Genomic DNA, 20,775 nt, shown 5'->3' with positions numbered 1-20,775 from the left:
TCATGCACAGCTTCCTGGCAGGGCTGCTCTCTCTGTGGCTGCAGCTGCCCGGGGACTGCTTCGCTCCCCCCCTGCCTCCAGTAGCCCCTCCTCCTCCTGCCCCTGCTGTGCTGTTCCCAGTAGCAGGCAGTGTGGGGAAGGGCAGTGGTTGTGGGAACACATGCCAAGCTCCACACACCCAGCCAGGTGGGAGGGAAGCTGCAGCCACATGGCTCCTGCCTCAGCACATGGGGTTCCAGCTCCAGGACACTTAGCCACTCACAGGTGGCTGCTTATTATGTCAGGAGGGCAGACTGGGTGGAAGCTCCACTGAAGCTGTGCGTGCAGGCCAGAATTGGGCGTGGGAGAGACAGCACAGTGTGGGCTGCCTCGGAGGGGCTTGTCCCCATGAGGAGCACGGCAGGAACAACCACAGGCCAGATAGTGGTCAGACCACACCTGCACCTCTCAGACAAACTGTGCTGCACGTGCCCCCTGACCCTACCCCTGCCTTCCCTGGCTGACTCCCAGGACTTAGTGCATGGGCAGCCCTCCACACACACACACACACACACACACACACACACACACACACACACAATAAAAGAGTAAGACTATTTTGAGCTATTATGCAATTGCCTCTTTATACACTGCTCAAAAAACCCCATAAATCATGCCAAAAAATATTTCTAAAATAAAATTAAAATATGTTATAGTAGATGTTTGATTTTATGATTTTTTTTCTATAATTATTAAAATTATATCTTCTGAAAGATACATGCATGGCCCTTGACAGCTCACCAAAACTTGTTCAGTGTACCCTCCAGCCAAAATAATTGCTCACCTCTGCTGCAGAGCAAGACAAGACATGGAAAATCCCATGTCCCATCTCACAGCCAGGTATGGTAAGGGACAATTCGCCTCTTTATACCCTTGGTATAGGGCTGCGGTGTTCAATGTTTCTGTCCCACAAGTCAGATGAATGGCGCAAGACTGGTCCATGAACTGGGATCAGATCCTGTGTGCTGTGACTGGACCCTGTGCTGCCCCTATACACAGTATCGGGGTCCTTGGTGTTCATCCTGCCTTTGCCCATCTCCACACACTGGAATTGGGCCCTATGCTGCACTGTGTGCACCCAATCTAGCATACAGAGCCACAGCCCTTGGGGCTCCCCGCTACTCATGGGCATCTAAACAGTCTAGATGACCCAGTGCCAAGGGCCAGGGGTTGGACACCCCTGGTATGGGGCACAAAGGGCATACACATGGCTCCAATGGGTACTGCTGGCTAAAAATCCTGATCCCAAACATAAATCAACACAAAACAATCACTCTAAAAAAAAAATGTACATTTCTATAAACAAAACAGGCTCTGAAATGACGTGTCAGAATAATAATATACAAGAGTACCAATCCTCATGCTCAAAAGTGTGAAGTCTGGAAGATATCCCTTCTATCCCTACAAGCACATAAGTAAACTATCAAAGCTTTTTACCTTAAAAACTTACATACTGGCTGCTGTTAAAGACACAATGCCAGACTAAATAAATAGCTCATTCATCTGATCCAGTTTGGCAAGTCTCTTCTTCCCTTGGAAGTACTTACAAAAGCTACTCATTAGGGGGAAAAAATTTAAATTCTATTTGAAGTATTAATTTTAACATCATGTAATAAAGCAAATATGCAAAACTATACTTTCTCTATTCAGTAAGCATATAATAAAGATATATTGAAATAGAATCATCTTGGAAAAACTACAAAAAGATTAAATGCTTGGACTTACCTATAACTGATTCGACTGTATTACTGCCAGGGTAGAATGGGAAAGCTTTGGCACTGATGGTGGAGAGAGTTGTAGGGGATGAACTATCTGATCCAATACTGGAAGCCAGACTAGAAGTTATACTGGAGGTTATACTTGAAGCGAGTGGATTAACCACTGAGAAAACACTAAGATGGTTCTGTTTAAAATATACATAAGTAAAATCATGTGTAAACAAAAGTATTATATATCTGTAAACAGAAAGAACTCAGAAATGTTAAATGGGTTCTGTAAATTTAGATTTCCTGAGTATTTAAGGTTAGACATAGCTATGACATGTGAACAATGTGAAAACTGCTCTCGGAAAAGAGATTAAGCTCAGCATCAGCAAAGGTAGTTATATACAACATGCTGGGCTAGTTGGAGCCTGGGACCCACTTTAAAACGTCCATAAAAAGGTGATCATTGTATAAAAATTATCAGAGAAATAAGAGGGGAAAAAACCCTTGTAAACGTTAGGTTATATTGTCCAGTCCCCTTCCCCTGCCAATATGTGCATAGATACTTTCACATACAAACATAGTAAAACACATACACTGTTAAGTCTTACACACCGTCTAAATATTAATTTGGTGTGTTAACAATTTTCTCCATGGCCACAAAGTCTAAACATCCATGCTGTTCATGAGGATTCTTTCTGTAGTTCCCCTACATTGCTTAGGAAGGTAAACTGTACCTGGGATGTTCTACAAGATCATTTTGACTTCACTCATTGCTCTTAGGAAGTTTCCATTGATTTATGAAGGTACTACTTGGTATCTCTTTCTTGAAACCTCTACGTACCTATGCATTTCTAATACAAAACTCCCCATGTCATCTAGCTCTCAGCTGCAGATCCTTCAATCCTTTATTCCACAGTAACCCCCATGGCCACCCCCATGCTGGACCTGGCCTGTGAGGAACCCCACCATCCTGATCTCATGACAAATACCTCCCCACTAACTTTAACCTAACATACAATGCAAGGAAGCGGTCAGTAAGGCTAACCACACCTTGTCGTGCTTCTACAGATGCATCACAAGCAGGTCCAGGGAGGCAATCCTTCCCCTCTATGCAGTGCTGGTCATGCTGCAGTTGGAGTACTGTGTCCAGTTCTGGGCACTGCACTTCAAGAGAGACATGGCTAACCTTGAGAGGGTCCAGAGGAGGGCCGCTCGCATGGTCAGGGGGCAGCAGGCCAGGCCCTACGAAGATAGACTAAAGGGCCTAAATCTATTCAGCCTCCACAAGAGAAGACAGAGGGGATCTGGTGGCCATCTATAAACTCACCAGAGGGGACCAGCGGAAAATAGGTGAGGCTCTGTTCCCCTGGGCACCACCTGTGATAACAAGGAATAATGGCCACAAATTGACTGACAGTAGGTTCAGGCTTGATATCAGGAGGCATTACTTTACAGTTAGGGCTGCCAAGCTCTGGAATGGGCTCCCAAGGGAGGTGGTGCTCTCTCCCCTACCTTGGGGGTCTGCAAGAGGAGGGTGGATAGATATCTGGCTGGGGTATTATGATCTCAGCACTCATTCCTGCCCAGGGCAGGGGATCAGTCTTGATGATCTATTCAGGTGCCTTCCGAACCTAGAAACTACAGAACTACTACACACACATGGCTGGAGGACTCTTCAGTCTCCTCCCTTATCTTTGCATGTGTGCATAAGAATATAGAAGATGTCATATGCTGTCAGACCGTAGGTCCATCTCACCGAGTGTCCTGTATCTCTCAGTGGCAGAGAGTAGATGCTCAGAGGACAGCATTAACACAGACTGATCCCCACCATGCCCACCTTCCCTTACAGCTTCCAGCATTTAGAGGCCTAAGAATGGTTCCTTAGGACATTATAACCCTTACTATTATGTTCACAGCTGGAGGACTCCTTTTTCTCATTCCCCACACTGCCCCACACGTATAAGAAGCTCAGGAGTTCCTTGTCTTCCTCCCCATCAACAAGGCTAAGGCCAACCTTAATTCTAACAACTTCCAACTCCCAAACCCAGGAACTACCTAGTCAGCAGCATGATCAAGGCACACTGCTGTCTCCGTTCTCTTCCTTGCACCAGACATTCCCCATAGTAGATTCCCATGGGTTCTACTTCCATCTTAGACTGCAATTACTTCTATAAACACGACTCTGATGCTATAGGAAGGCCAATGCATCTATAATGGTGTTTCATTGACCTTACCTGCTTACTGTCCTGTTCACTTATTTTTGGATGACTCTCACCTGGCAGGCTTTTCTGTTTTGCCTGAAACAAAGAAAAACTTTGGTAAAATATAATCTTAATAAGCAGATGGTGTCAGTAACTGCTTACTGGGAGCAGGACCAGCACGAGTCTGGTCTTTACAGCTGGAAGAGGATGTTCATAGTTCTGTCATTTTAATCCTATAAAGGGAGTTATACCAGAGCTATCTTTACCCTGATTTTGACCTTGCCTTCTCATATGCTGTCGCCTTAGCCAATTCTAATGTCGGGAGAGGAAACCTTCACCCTGCACCTACCTCCATGGCCTTAATGTTGGACTAAATATATCTGGAGAGGAGAACATTACTATCTGGCTAAGAAAGGGTGCCAACTTTGGCCAGAAGTGACAAGCATGCTACCACCTACCTGGACATGCCCATGCCCAAGCCAAAGCAGTTTTCCTTCCTCTCTCTCCTATTCAGCCTGTTTGTAATCTGCATTTGTCTGTATACCAATCTCAGTTAAGATAGGAAATAGTTTGGCTGCAACCTATACATTTTTTTCCATTGTTAATATTGTTATCATGAGCTTTTCGCTACCGCAACCTAAGTGAAGTATAAGACGCAAGGCTGATTTTGAAAGTTACATTTTCCTTGTGGCATAAAATGAGCATCATACAAAAGCATGAGGCTTAAAAGTAATTTCAAAAGGAGCCCCATAACCAAAAAGAAGTCGCAGGACTTCCTCAAGAAGTAACCCAGGAATCGATTTTAAAAAACTCAAGTGTGGTGAAAGCTGAGGCAAGGAGGACATGCTGTGCTAAGCTGGGAGGGGGCGGAGAACTAGAGATTCAGTGGTTAACAAAGTAGAGGAGGGAGAAAAATTGTGCGTTTTAGCTGCTTCAAACCTCAGACAAGGGCTAAGGTAAAGTAATAAGGAGTAAGAATGAATAAAGAGATGGTCATAGGAAACAAAACGTCTGACAGTTCAAAATGAGCATTATTTAATTAACACAAAATTGACCAGTAGTGTTTGTTGCTGTGGTTCTTGCAGCTAGCCTAAAAGTAAGGATCAAAAGTAAGGAAGAGGAGGGCAGCCACAGGCACACTAATCATGTCTGTCGTTTTACAAAAAGAGAGTTGGTAAGGTCCATGGCAGACGACATCACATACACTCAAATGGGACAAACTCCTGGTATTCATTGCAGACTTCATTTAGAATCAATGTGCTTGAATGCCAGAGTGGTTTCCCCGTGTACCAATAAATGGCAGTCACACAGCAGCAAAGTCTCCTATTAGCAACGCCAACAGTTTCTGTGTTGCGAGTTTCTCCTTTCCTGTTCCATTTAAGAAACAGCCTTTTTCCCTAACACTTCAATCATTTGAAATAAGTTGACCTACCAGATATTTTCACTTAAAATATTACCTTGTTCAGGGTTGTATACTGAGGACTAGTATGTGCTAAAGACACTATCTTTAGTAATATTTTGTAGCAAGGATAAAATTAAACAAAATGAACAAGGATTTTTTTTTAATTAATCTTAAATAAAAAACATGTCGAATATTTTAAAGCCTACAAGGTAATTTTTACACAAGTCTGATGGTGGAATAAATCATATATTACTTGAATGCATTATATGTTTTTACATATGACATTGGTTGCCATCACATTTAACACATCTGTGTTTTAACTTTGTAACCAACCTGATGGCTTCTACACTAAAAATCTACCTTCCTTGCTATTACTGAATAATTCTAGTAGTATGAAATTTAGAATAAAGATAAAATTCAATCCTATGAACTCTTAGTTGGATAATATTTTTCTGCATTTTTAAAGGCAAATGGGCTTGGAAAATGTTTCAGCTTTTACATCTGGAATTGTCCTTTTTAATATGTTAACCTCTTCTATGAAGAGCTGTTTAGCTCAAAAACATGGCTGTTAGCAGAAAAGTCATCTTGACATGCTTGATATTAAGTAATCAAAACTTATCTCAGACATATAACAAATGGGCCTGCTAAAGAATCTAATTTATTTAAGATTTTATTTGTACTTCTACATACCTGATCCTCTCGTTCAAAGCCTGGTGCTTTCGGATAGTTAGAAGTTGGTGAGGAAACACCTGATGGGCTAGACTCAGAACCCAATGCACCATTTGCTAATGGTCTCTGCCTACAAAGGGGCCCAACAGGTGACAAAGAACTACTGCTACCAGAGCTTGATGCTACAGTTGGACTTGAGGAACAGGAAATCTGCAGAGAGAAAACAGTGTTTGTCCAATATACTTTGCTCCACTATATTTTTAATGGTTATTTCTTACTATATTCCTTCTCATTATGTATACACACATTTAAAATGGAAAAAAAATAACTTCACTTAAAAAAAAATAAATTAATGGTTGCAATAGTGCACACTACTAGCCAGACTCTCGACGGGTGAGAGCTGGTACAGAGTCCATTAAATACTTGAAGATCTGGTCTTGTAACTCTGACTTTTCTGTGAAACAATCTCAGTTCAAGGATTTTTCTAGTTGGCCTAGTTCAAATGTCTTGAAACTATGACCCTGAAATAGATGCATGCAATACCCACTAATGTTAATGATATACAACCATGTTGTTCACATTAACTGTATCTCCTCCTGAATTGCTTTAATAATTCATACAGCAGAAAGCAACTCAGATCTGTTTCTACTGGGCCCTAGCTCTATATGTTCATTTCACGATGTAGTGAAACACACTTGCATGCAAAGATAACTTCATTCAGTGCACACTGTTTACAAGAAGCGGACATTATCTTGTTGCACAATACATATTTTCACTTATCCGTACTTTTATTTTTCAAGCTCTATTTTTAATAAGCTTTATACAGTGGGCATTACTTTTTGCAGAGAACTTGTAAGCCAAGTCTGGACACTTAACATGAAACAGAACGAAGTAATTTACTGCTAAAAACAGGCACTTTTTTATGCATCTGACTCTAAATTCAATGCACGTCACTTCTAAAAGCAATTCTCGTTTCTTTCCCCCCCCGTGAAAAAGTTTAAACTCGATTTAACATCATTGCTTGCACCCAGAACAGACTCTCTGTTCTCGTGGTTCTCCCCCAAATCACTCATTTGGCATGCTTTTACTAAAGCTTAGTAAGCTCTATGCTCTCGTCCTACCTTTTTAATGCTACATTCTGTGCTTGTGGACCTACACACAAATATGCAACTAGCATTTAGTTTTGTAAAGTATTAGAGGGTATATGAGTATTTCAAAGGACCAATAAACATCAGGAATAAAGAAAAAAAAACAACAAAATGATCCGTTTCCTGCCCAATAACACTACTAAATTTCCTTCCTAAGAAGGAAACTACTAAAATTCCTAAGAATTTCCTTTCATTCCTTTTTTTAAGGAACTGTTCTTTGTCTTACATATACAGGCGTGACTGACTGCACAGTGCCAGGAAACTTCTATCAATCATAACAGGGAAGAATAGAAGTGGTTCAATTTTATTTTTTTCACTCCTCAAGCTATCTGTGAGTGATCTTATCTGCCCCCACAGCTTCACGTATTATTTTTATCCGATAAGAGGATAAGAGCATTGTTCCAGATCCTGGTAAGGCACAAATACACCTCAAAAACAACTGCATCAGCCCCCTTTCTCTTCCAATTTAGGCTGCATCTAAATCTGGCTACTTCTCCCTGCACAACATCCTCAATAGCTGGCACCTGTTCTCTGCCATAATTCTCATCCAAGCTTTGATCATCTCACATCCGACAACTGTAATTCCTCCTCTCTGGTTTTGACAAGAGGATTGTTACCCAATCAAAATCATTCTCCATGCTGATACTAAAATAATCCTTTGGGACTATTATTCTGATGACTTCTCTTTCCTTTAAATCCTTCCAATAGCTCTCCATTATCCATCATATCAGAAATAAGCTTCCTGTCTTTACAAAATTTAGTCTAATTCTGTCCACTCATCATAATATCTTAATCTACCTTGTCTGATTTTCCCACAAAATGCCTCTGCTTTCTCACAGGCTACCTCGTATACACTGGGAAAACTTCCCTTAAAAAATTGCCAATACTTAATGTCGATCTCCTCTGACTCATTCCTTAAAACTCACTTTGGTTGAGACATTTACAGAAAAGTATTAACTGATGGCAAGTATAGGTCTTCGGGTAACCTGTATTTTTTTTTGTTACCAGTTGGCTCATTACACCTACAAGTTGTGCACAGAATTACCCTATACAAAAATAAATTATTACTGTCCCCCGTTCTCCTTTCCCTTGCATGAATATTCACTTCACCCACTGGTATCATCTTGTCTTCTACATTGTAAATTGTTGGAGACCAGGTCTGTACTTTGCATTTTTATAGCACCTAGTAAATATGTATCTGACTTGACTGAGGTGTCTACACACTATCACAATTTTATCCCCTTCAAAACAAAGGTTTTTCTAGTAAAATACTGATACCATTCTAATCCTTCAAACTGAAAAGTAGCAGATCCAAAGAAGAACCAAACTACCACATTTGTTAGAAACCATAAATGCTTTCAGAGTAAATTAATCTCTCCGGGTCTCCATTTTCTCACTAGTTCCATCCTCCAAATCACGACCAGACAAAAAGTACAGGATTTCTCCTCTTTCCCACAATACTTTGTTTCCTATAAAAAGAGCCGGGCTTTGCTCTTCCGCTCTTCTAAGTATAATCAGGTACTAAGGTAAAATAACTATCCCCTCTAGTGACTTAATCTTCTATGTTGAAGCACTATCGCACTCTGATTTATAACCTCAGTCTACACCTCTGGTAGGATTACACTTATCAGAACCTGATTAATGGTTGCCCCACCTGAGTAAACACAAACAGGGAAAAGAGCTCTACTTCGCTATTCAACATCAACTTGCCAGATAACATTCAACATTAACTTGGCTGCCAGTTGCTGACTGACCTATCAAAAATTATATCACCTTTGGTTTAAGAAAGAATGGTTACTCACACTACAGTAACTGTGGCCCTTCCAGCTGTTAGAATCAGTGTAGATCACAGTATAGGCATTAATGTGTCTCAATAGACACCTCTTTTCAACACATGTGTCCAATCAAATCTGCGCACGAGCCCTGTGACTCCTTGTGCTCCCATAAGAAGACATAATGATTGTGTCAGCCACTACTTCTGCTCAGTGCCTTCAAAATTCAGATCCCATGGTAGCAGAAGACTGAAAGATAGGCATGGAAGGAAGTCACTAATGACTACAATATCTCAAAGAAGCACAGTTATTATAGGATACATAACCATTCTTTCTTCCCTGAGTATGAATCTGTTTAATCACACAATAAGCAACTGGCAAGCAGTATCCTCTTCAGTATGGTGGGGATGAGAAATCAAAGAATGGCAGCGCTCTACAAAACTGGGCATTTTATTTAGTGGTGTTATCTAGTGTGCAGTTCTTGACAGATTTAAATATCTTACTCATGAGGTTGGATTAAAACAGAAAGAAACTGAGCACGGTTTTGTCACTCTACTAGAATAAGCCTTAACAGGTGGTGGGGAAAAGATGCATTTGCTAGTTGTTAGCACAGCAACATACAAAGTGTTTTACACTTTGAAAGTCTTTAGGATAAAATGAACCCTTTGAGCGGCAAGCTATAGCCACAAATATATGTGGCGACACTCTGAATGACTTCCTCTTCTTAATATAAAACAAGCTCTGAAGCACCTTCTCCCTTCATAGGGAACGTCATGTTGGTAAGAACACACCAAACGGATTAACAGATTCACATGGAAATCTAAGGCTACTTTGGAAATAAATTATCTAAAGGTCTCAGAACTGCTCTGTAAAATAAATTATTCAAATGGTGTTGCCATGAGGTTCTGAAGCTTGTTCACTTTTTGACTGAGCTGATGTCCACCAAAAGATGGCACTGAACAAAACAGTAGATGGAAGGCACTGGGAGAAGTGCAGAGTTGGAAAGTGAAGAATGTCTGAGAGCTTCAGAAGGATGATGTTGAGTTCCATGCCAGAACAGGTTTGCTAGTTGGTTGGCAAGCACACATTAGGCTGCTGACTAATACAGATAACAACAGATAATAAACATCAAAAACAACTGTGTCAGTGGCTGATACACAGACATTGATAGGCTCAATCCCAACTAGGCTAAACAAAAATTTAGAACTTTTCACCTGTATTCAAAGCATCAAGATTTTCAGTACCAAGGCTTGGGGCAGGCCTAGGCTCATAACCAGAATCCTTTCCATTTCCAATCATGTGGAAAACACCTTTTTTACTGCTCTGTGCCAAAGTTCCTCAGCAGCCCCTTTTTCACAGCACGTAACAAGGCAGCAGCAAAGCCATGAGGTACACTTGCAATGCGTGAAGGCTGAATTATAGATGCTTGGCTATCTGAAAGTCTCAGAAGCCAGAATATTGTCAATCAGTAAGGGCCTATGAGAACAATCACGATCTGGCTTTATCTGGCTTGGCCAAGATGCTGAAAAGTAGCAGATTCAGTGGAAAAACATAAAAAGGAGGCCCCAAATCTAAAAAAGAAGGAAGGTGTCTAGTAAGCATCCTCTGGAAAAGAATTTTTAGCAACTGGTTTTTATTTACGTTGTCAAACAGATCAGTCACCATATCTTTCAATTGAAGGAATACAGATTTGGTGAATGATTACAACAGTGCTCACCTGTACTTGGTAATGGCTTACCTGTTTAGGGAATTCAAAGTTGTTTCTGGCACCCAGAAAGTCTAAAACTAACAGGGTTATTGTGCAGAAAGCACTCATTTAATAGTGTGGCTGCATCTCTGAACAGATGAAATGCAGACACTCTCCTGCTTCTTAATGCAGTATATCACCAATAAATTTTGCCAGTATCTGTACTACACAAGGCTGACAAAAAAGAAGCAAGTCTAACAGCTCTGAAAGTGGAGTCCTTTACATGTAGCTTCATGTTACCATGAAGGACCATGTCCTTTCATCAGCAGGCAACCTTTATCTGTAGGTACTTTTGCTTGCATTTCCATTATTTGTGACCTGGATGGCAATGAGGTCACAAACGGTACTCTATTCTGGAAATGTCAGGGAAGCAGCCAACAGGTTGGTATCAGGAAGAATAAAACCTTAAAATTTATCATCACATACTCTGCAGGGAAGGAGGCTGCCTGAGGTACAATTACAGACCCTCAAGCTATGTCTGGGCAAGAAGTGTCCTGGGCTAAATCTGAGGTGGCTCCATAGTGACAGGGCCAGGCATTGTACTGCTGCATTCAACAGCAACTAGAGATAAACTACTTACGATGTTTTGTACAATGTGTTAGACTGTAGGAGCTTGAAGGTTCACAACTTGAGTCTCTAAGTCAAAATATGCATTATTCACAATTCCTTATCCACTCTCATGGCAGTTATTATATAGAAGATTAAAATAATAAATTACAACTAGACTGAAGACCAGAAGTGGGAGCCTCCTTTTCTTACGTACAACTTTTGCTCAAGTGACATTCATTTATGAACATACCAACCTACATTCCTTCTTGAAGGAATTTTACCTAAAATAATTTAATTTTGTGGTAACATTTTTATTTCTGATCATCTAGTCCAACTTCCTGCATAACACAGGCCACAGAATTCCCCCGAATAAATTTCCACTTCAAGTGCAGTAACTGTAGCTAAATTAGGGTACAACTTAAAAAACAACAACATTTAAAACACTTCCAGAAATGGAAAATCTACCAAAACCACTGGGTAATCATCTCATGGTGTCAACAATATATGTCTTATTGTGAGTTCACCTGTGTATAGCTTCAACTTCCAGTAATGAAATCTTGTAAGACCACCTTTGCTAGCTAGATTAAAAAGCCCTCTCATTTGTCTGTTCCCCATGTAAGTATTTACAGACTGATCGAGTCCCCTCCTGACAATCTTTTTTGATAAACCAAATCAATTAAGCTCTGGAATCTTTCATTTAGAGATTCTTTGCAATCCTGTCATCATTCTTGGGGCCCTTCTCTGACCTCCAACTTATCAGTATTTTTTTTAATTGTGATCACCCAAAATAGATATATTTTCATTAGCAAAATTGGAATGGGAATAAGAATTTCCTTGTGCACCTACTCAGGATTACTGGACCTTGGGGCTGAAAACATAAGAAGCAGGGAAGGCACAGCAGCAGCACAAGTGCACAAGGTAGGAGTAGCAGCCACAGGCTCACCTGCTGAGCTGAGTAACCTCCTTTTTGCCACTTGTGTTTAAACAGCTGCTCAACACCACCATGCAGGCAACAGAAAAGGGGGTGATATCCTGCCCACAACAACAAACCTCTGGCCTTTCCTCCCGCACCATGCACCACCACAGCCCAGGGAGCAGCACTGGCCAGTTACAACTTTAACCACAACACTCCAGCCACATAGTTTCATAGTTGGTTGGGTCGGAAGGGACGTGGGCAGATCATCAAGTCCGACCCCCTGCCATGGCAGGACCAGGGTAGGAGTGAGCACCACTTCCCTTGGAAGTTGGTTCCAGATCCTAGCCGCCTTGACTGTGAAGTAGCGCCTCCTGATGTCTAGCCTGAACCTGCTCTCAGTCAACTTATGGCCATTATTCCTTGTTACTCCTGGTAGTGCTCAGGGGAACAGGGACTTTCCCATTGCCTGCTGGTCTCCCTTGGTCAGTTTATAGACGGCCACCAGATTCCCTCTCAGCCTTCTCTTGTGGAGGCTGAACAGGTTCAAGTCTCATAACCTCTCCTCGTAGGGCCTGCCCTCCTGCCCCTGATCATGCGGGTGGGCCCTCCTCTGGACCCTCTCCATGCTGGCCACATCGCTCCTGAAGTGCGGCGCCCAGAACTGGATGCAGTACTCCAACTGCCGCCTGACCAGTGCTGCATAGAGGGGGAGAATCACTTCCTTGGACCTGTTCGTGATGCATCTGTGCATGCACGATAAGGTGTGGTTGGCCTTCCTGACCGCGTCCCCACACTGTCGGCCCATGTTCATTTTGGAATCAATAATGACTCCAAGATCGTTTTCTGCCTCTGCACTGATGAGAAGGGAGTTCCCCAGCCTGTAGGTCTGCTGCTGGTTCTTCCTCCCTAGGTGCAGCACCTTGCACTTGTCAGTATTGAATCCCATCTTACTCTCATCCACCCACCTGTAACCTGTCCAGATCCAATTGGAGCCTGTCCCTCCCTTCTAGCGTGCCCACTTCTCCCCACATCTTAGTGTATTCCGTGAATTTGAAGGTGCTTTTCACCCCCTCATCCAAGTCGCTGATTAATATGTTGAATAGTGCAGGCCCGAGGACCGAGCCCTGGGGGATCCCACTGCCCACATCCCTCCGGGTCGAAAAAGACCCGTCCACCACCACGCTCTGGGTGCGGCCCTCCAGCCAACTGGCGACCCATCAGACTGCGAAGGCATCGACGCCACAATCTCCTAATTTTTTAATGAGAATGGGGTGAGAGACAGTGTCGAAGGCCTTCCTAAAGTCCAGAAAGACTATGTCTACCACGACACCTGCGTCCAAGTATTGTGTGACCTGGTCGTAGAAGGCCACCAGGTTGGTCTGACAGGGCCTGCCTCTAATGAACCCATGTTGGTTGCCCCTAAGCATACACTCCCCTGCTTGCCCCTCACAGATGTGCTCCTGGATAATTTTCTCAAAGACCCATTCTGGAGGCAGAGTCCAAAAGCAGAGGGCATTTAAAGAAACTGGTTCCCAACCTGTGCCCCAAGTAAAATTACTGGACATAATGGTACTATTTTTGAAAATGCTGCACTGATGCATCCTGGAAATACTCATGTTTGTGATTCTCTGTCTTTTTTTCCTCATCTAATTTTTCTTTTAAGAATAATTAGGAAATTAATTGTAAAATGCAAGCTGAAAAACTGCTAGCTAGGCTAATATATAAAAAGGGAGAAATGGTGCAAATCTAATGAACCTTTCTCTTTTCCCTAGCTAAACAGCAAATAGTTTTTCCTCCATTCTTTTTCTCAACCTGGTTGGTTTTGCGTTGTTTTTTATCTTTCAGTGCTGAGTAAGCAGATCTGGTCTAACAAAAAGCATGTTTTTTTGTTTTTAAATAAACAGATCAGCTTCTGCAGGTAGAATATTAAACTGTTTGTTTGCTCTGCTCAAACTAGAACCCAATTCAAGTGTGGGGGCTACCATGAAGGAACTACCTTCTTCAACATTTAGGATATGGTACTTCAAAGGAAGCTTAAACTAAAAAATCTAAAAGAAACTGCTTATAGTTTTAATATGTAATTAATTTTTATTAGTTTTTTTAACTTACCTTAGAAAAAAATCTCTCTCTCTCTCTCTCATAATTTATTGTTAAGTTATTATAGAGCCACATGGTATATCACAACACTGCTATGCCCCTATCATGTGCCACCTTTAAGTGAGACATGCTACAGCACTAATGGAGGTGGATATACAGGAGATACTGGGGTTTAACCTCAAAATGACAAGATACACTTTGTTATAAATAAATTAGGTTCTTTCAAAAGTATTTCAGAACATTGGAAAAAGTTAACTAAAAGCAGTAATCTTGAGGAAACATCTGAAGGAGTTAATGTGGCTACATGGTGCACTAAGTCTTGGGGTTACATGAAAAAACAATCATGAATAGAAGATCACCTAAAATGTGCCAGGGTATGCCTAGCTGGCAGAATTATAAAGCAAAAACAGGGGAATGGCAAGCTATGAGACACAGGATGTATATCAGAGAAGCACAATGAGCAGCTTCGAAGCTGAAAATGGAGAATTGAGTGGGATGCAGTAGGTAAATGGAAGCTACTGTGAGGTAAGGAGGTACGAGTAAAAGAAGCAAAAAGGGAACTGGAAGATGTTTAGGGGAAGGATATGTCAGGCCCAACGTTAGCAATATGGATTGGACTAAGCAATATCTGAGATGCAGGAGGAAGAATCCGTAGTATTTAAAATAGTGGATGTAGGGAGAAAGAATTTGATTAGGACTCTAAGCCCAGGTAGAAGGGTAGTACAATTATCATGGGGTTTAGGGGGGAAGGGGCAGAGAAGGGAAGGGAGACAAGTGTTTGAAAGAAAAGTCTTACTGGTGCCATAATTAATATGAGTTTGGACCAAGGCGTCCAGCGGCCAGTGAGATAGTTCAATAAAGAACCCGAGTGTGTAAAATCAGGGATATTCTGAACAAAATGTATATAATAATAAAAACTATCAGTTGATGAGGTCACAAGGCAGACAAAGTAAAAACTGGAGCCAACAGCAGAGTCCTGAAGAACAGACAACAAAATATGCTTGAAAGCTAATGAACACAAGCCAGGTAATGAAAGAACAGAGTTAGAGGAAACTAAGTAAAGGGAAGTATGGTAGGTAGAATGCTGAAACACTCTGGAGGCAAAGAACAAATTAAAATACCACATCAATAGGATAAGAAGAGGGATTATGAAGGACATCTCTGGGTTAGAGAAAGGATAAATGAGACGGAGATATGAAAGAAAGGAGCAAAAAAAAGTTTCTTCTGATGGTAGTCATTCTTGATAATGCCAGCAAATTTCAAGATGATAAAGGTGGTTGAGACAATGGAAATGGTTTGGCAAGAGACTCAATGTAGAGTGGTAGTAGCTAGGGCTGTGAGCTGTAAACACAGATATAAAGTAGATAGAAATGGAGGAAGAATGGATGTATTTTTAGCTAAGAAGCGCATAAAAATTCCAGACCCTCAACTTCACAGTACTGATGCAGATGTGGAAGAAATGGATATGAGAACAGTGCCAAACTTGAGGATGGTGAGACAACACAGTAGTGAGAAGAAAAGGCAAGTGTCAAGAAAAGGGTGATGGTGATGGAGGTTGGCCGATCTCCTCCGGTGGGCTTTAAACTAGGCTCACTGGGGGAAGGGGAAGATGAGGACGGAGGGAGCCACGGAACACCGAAACAAGAGCCACCCACAAGAACAGCCCAGCCAAGACAGGCAACGAGCACAAGAGATATCCAGGTAAGAGACAGGGGCCCAGATAGTCCTGGGATTAGGGGGGTGGTGCATACACCTCCAGGAGACCTTAAATGCCTCTACACCAATGCTCGTAGTATGGGGAACAAGCAAGAGGAACTTGCCCTTCTGCTAGCTAACACAAACCTGGACATAGGGGGGCTCACTGGAACTTGGTGGGATCCAACGCATGACTGGGTGGTAAACATCAAGGGCTATCGGCTGTACAGGAGGGACAAAACAGGGAGGAAAGGTGGGGGTGTGGTGCTCTATGTCAAAGAGCAATACACATCCTCAACAAGCAGCACTGGGTCAGAGGAGGGGCACACTGAAGTGCTCTGGGTCCGTATACAAGGGGGTCGGGGGGAAAGGGACTTAACGGTAGGGGTTTACTACAGGCCACCCAACCAAGGGGAAGAGCTAGACCGGGAATTCTCAGGTCAGGTCACAGAGGCAGTTAAGTCAAGAGACGTGGTCATCATGGGTGACCTAAACTATCTGGACATCTGCTGGGAAGAGCAGTCAGCCAGGTCTGACCGCTCACGTAGGTTCCTAGCCGAGTTACAGGACCTCCATCTAACCCAAGAGGTGCATAGTCCCACCAGGAGAAATGCCTTGTTGGACCTGGTCCTGGCCACGGGCGATGACCTGGTGAGTTGACTGCGGGTTCTCGACCACCTGGGTGATAGCGATCATCGCCTGCTGGAATTCACCATCCAGCGCAGGATGTCAAAGGCCTGCAGCAAGGCAACAGTCCTAGACTTCAGGAGGGCAGATTTCAATGAGGTAAGGAGATTAGTAGGAGAGGCACTGAGGTCCCAGAGGCGAGTTGGGAGTGGTCATTCCTTAAGGAGATGATCCTCCAAGCCCAAAGGGTGACAGTCCCAATGCAGATCAAAGGGAGCAAGAGTGCTCAAAAGCCCCCATGGCTCACCAAAAGCATCCAGGAACGTCTCAAAGCTAAAAACGAGCCGTACACCCAATGGAAGGCAGGGGAATAACGGCCATAAGTTGACCAAGTAGGTAGGTAGGTAGGTAGGTAGGTATCAGGAGGCACTACTTCACGGTCAGGGCAGCTAGGATCTGGAACCAACTTCAAAGGGAAGTGGTGCTCACTCCTACCCTGGGTATCTTCAGAGGCTAGATAATCACCTAGCCAGGGTCGTTTGACCCCAGCATTCTTTCCTGCCCATGGCAGGGGTCGGACTTGATTTCATAGACATTCGGGCTGGAAGGCACCCCAGAGGATCATCAAGTCCAGCCCCCTGCCCCAGGGGCAGGAAGTCAGCAGGGATCATAGGATCTCAGCAAGATAAGCATCCAAATGCGTCTTGAAGGCGTTCAAAGTGGGTGATTGAACCGCCTCCGGCGGCAGTCTATTCCAAACCTTGGGGGCTCGGACAGTGAAGAAGTTCTTCCTTATGTCTGGCCTGAATTAGTTGCAGCGGAGTTTGTGACCGTTTGATCTTGTCATCCCTTGGGGTGCTCTGGTGAACAGACATTCCCCCAGATCCTGATGAGCACCCTGATAAACTTATACGTGGCCACCAGATCACACCTGAGCCTGCGCTTTCCTGGGCTGAAGAGTCCCATGGCTCTCAGACTCTCATCATAAGGTCTGTTTTCCTGACCTCTGATCATGCACGTGGCTCTCCTCTGCACTCTCTCAAGCTTCTTCACATCCTTTTTGAGTTGTGGAGCCCCAAACTGGATGCAGTACTCCAGCTGTGGCCTCACCAAGGCCAAGTACAGCGGGAGAATGACGTCCCGGGATTTGCTTGAGAAAAAGCATCGAGAGGGTCCAGAGGAGGGCCACTTGCATGATCAGGGGGCAGCAAGGTAAGCCCTACAAGCATGATGATCTGCTCAGGTCCCTTCTGACCCTACCAACTATGAAACTATGAGAAAGAATGACAATATCAAGTAAAGTAATCCATTAGGTTAAGTGCTACAGAGTAAACTGAGCTACTGAGCTGATTATACAGGGTTTAGGCGATGTAGCCAAGGAAGAGCAGTATCTAAGAGGAAGAAAGTGTCTAACAGCAGTTCTCAACCAGGGTGCCAGGGCAGATAAGCTAAGTAAATAAACACAGGCTCAGACTTGTCCCTACCTGAATAATCCTCCACCCCCAGTGCCCAGCCCTTTTGCAAGTAAGCAAGCCCTGCAATATTCTCTGGCAATCCCACACAGTCAAAAATTATTGCCTTCCATGACTGTGTTATCTGTGAGTCCGAAGATGGCTGATGAGGCCGGTCTGGGATTGACAGACTCCACCGCAACTTGAGCACATGTTTTCATGTGGGGTGGATAGTCCATGACGCACTGTTTCTGCCACACACACTCTTTTGTCTCCTGTTGTCATTGGAAGGCTTCAAAGTACCGAGATCCTTGCAAAAGATTCTTCCTCCATTTGGGGTGATTCTGGGCAATAAGTCCTCACAAATTAATGTCAATGTTGCATTTTCTTTAGGTTGGCCTTAAGGATGTCCTTGAAGCACTTTATCTGCTCTCCTCCTCCACATCCTGACTGAGCTGGGAGAATAAAACTTGCTTTAGGAGTCTGGAATCAGACATCTGGATGATGTGGCTGGCCCAGTAAAGTTGATGTTGGATGCTCGATGCTCATGGTGTTTGCTTGCGAGAGGATGCTAATGTTGGTGCATCTATCTTCCTACTGGATTCAAAGGCAATGTTGAAGGAACTTTTCGAATGATTTGAGGGGTCTCCTGTACATTGTCCACTTCTCAGCTCCGTACAGTAAAGTGGGGATCACAACGGCTTGATAAAACATGAGCCTGGTTTTGGATCCAATGTTGCAATCTCAAACACCTATTTTCTCAGATATCCAAAGGCTGAACTTGCACATCTGAGGTGATGCTGGATTTCTTTGCTGATGTCAGCCTTCTTGCAAGATGGCTTCCCAGATACAGGAAATACTCAATGTTCTCCAGAATCTCACCGTGAATTAATGGTAAACATTGTATTATATAAATTAGTTTTGAAATTGGGTACTACTCAATTCCCTAAAGTTACGGAGGGGTGCTTCAAGCCCAAAAAAGGAATGAGAACACATACCTGAAATAAAATGGTTTATTTTTATTTGAACAGGAGGTGGTAAGAGAAAGGAGGCACCAGCACTGAGGAAGCAGAAGTGGGAAAAATAAAAGAGATAAAGCAGCAGAGGGAGCAGTAGGAGACAAAGCAAGATTTGAATACTCAGAAGACTGAGATAAGTACAATAGAGAAAAATGAAAGCGGCAACTAGCACAAAGTGAGATAAATGGTAATAAATTAATAAGTACAAAAATGGGAAGGGTGGAGATAATTGCTGAAAATTAATTCTTCAACAGCAGAACAAGTAGTGCCAGTGGACATGAGATGGAAGACGGGCAGAGTAGCCATGAGACTTGTGTTGGTAATCTTGTGCAATCACTTAGTAGTAAGAGCAAATTCAGAAACTTCCAAAAGAGCAGGTGCCTCTCAATGGGTCACTTTTGAAAGCCTCAGCACCAAAAAATGGAACTCAGCAAGAGTTCACAGGGACTCAGTCCTTAAGCAGCAATAGAACTCAGTTCTGAAGACAGAGTGGTAGGCCCCTAATCCTCCCATGAGAGGCTGTGGTAGCAGACTTCAGACCAGACAACTAAGGAACAACAGAGACAGCTACAAAGACACCTGTAGAGTTAGTGTAAAAGTGCAGTGGCACAAAGCCACATAACTTGCATCAAAGAGAGGCTCAGGGATTTTAATAAGTGAACTACCAGATTATTTTCTATTAAACAAACAATACTTTAAATATGTACCCTTTATGTGCTTCCTGGTTATACCTTATAACTATAAACTGTTGAAAATCTGGGAATTAAAATTCTAACAATAACTATACAAGTACTTATGAGCTACAGTAGGACTGTCCAATTCTTGGCCCACAGGCCACATGCAGCCTGCAAAGGGCTAACAGGTGACTTGTGGGCTACTACCGAGCCACCACTCCCCTCACTGTTTCCAATGCAGCAGTGACCAGGGTCTCCAAACTCCCCCTCCCTTCCAAGCTTCCACTTCCTGCCCCTACCCTTGAGGGTTGGACAGTGTAGCAAGAGTGGACTGGGCTATCAGACTGCCTATGATGCATGCAGCAGCAGACAGGGGAGCTGCCCAGAGTGGCTTACAAAGCAAGGAGTGCCTGTGCTGCACGTAAGGGAGGAAGGGGGCAGGCTACTTTCACTGGGCGCACAAGAGTGGGGGCTGGCCTGCCTGCACTGCATGCAGCAGCAGAGGGAAGAGATGCCCATGTGGTGTGCCCAGCCAGGGGCAGGTGAAGCTGGATGCAGAGCAGAATAGAAGCCAGGCTGTCCATTCAGCAGAGGAAGGGGCTGTCCATGTGGCAAGTGTCCCATACGGCATCAGCCCCCTGGTCTACAGCCTATGGTGTGTCTGGCTGCCCACTGCTGATTAGCTGGACAGCCCTGAGCTGCATAATACTCTCAAGCTATATTTGAAGCCAGAAAGTCTCACATCAAAAGAAGGTCAGAAAGAAATACCACACACGTCCTCTTTCAAGCAGCCTCAACATTAATCTCACTGAAAGGCAGAATTTCCAAACAAGGCTAACAGGTAGAGAATAAAAAGTTCTGATCAATCCCTTCTCATTTTTTCTGTCCAATGTAGTTTGAGAGAATAAAGTAATTTTAACTATTTTGGTAGTCCAATTTCTGAGAGCCTCTCACATGCAGTAACAGGGATGATAAATTTGAGAGGGATTAGGTTTTTGTTTGTTTCACTGAGGTTTTTTAAGTATAGTGCTGTGCTTTCTAATTCTTATCTAGTTTTCCTTTT

General features: G+C 43.2%; 1 protein-coding gene across 1 annotated transcript in view; it reads right to left on the bottom strand.

Annotated features, from left to right (window-relative positions):
* The window catches only part of UNKL (unkempt family like zinc finger), a gene marked incomplete at both ends in the record, with an annotated part of 79,488 nt that overhangs the window by 14,168 nt on the left and 44,545 nt on the right, over positions 1-20,775 (bottom strand). The window contains 3 exon segments of the mRNA XM_025193585.1: positions 1,765-1,942; positions 3,980-4,042; positions 6,039-6,227. Coding sequence (XP_025049370.1) covers positions 1,765-1,942; positions 3,980-4,042; positions 6,039-6,227 — 430 coding nt within the window.

The sequence above is a fragment of the Alligator sinensis genome, unplaced genomic scaffold (assembly GCF_000455745.1).
Source record: "Alligator sinensis unplaced genomic scaffold, ASM45574v1 scaffold1269_1, whole genome shotgun sequence".
Lineage (NCBI taxonomy): Eukaryota > Metazoa > Chordata > Crocodylia > Alligatoridae > Alligator > Alligator sinensis.
Note: the sequence above shows the minus strand (reverse complement) of the source record. Positions and strands in the feature narration are given on the sequence as shown.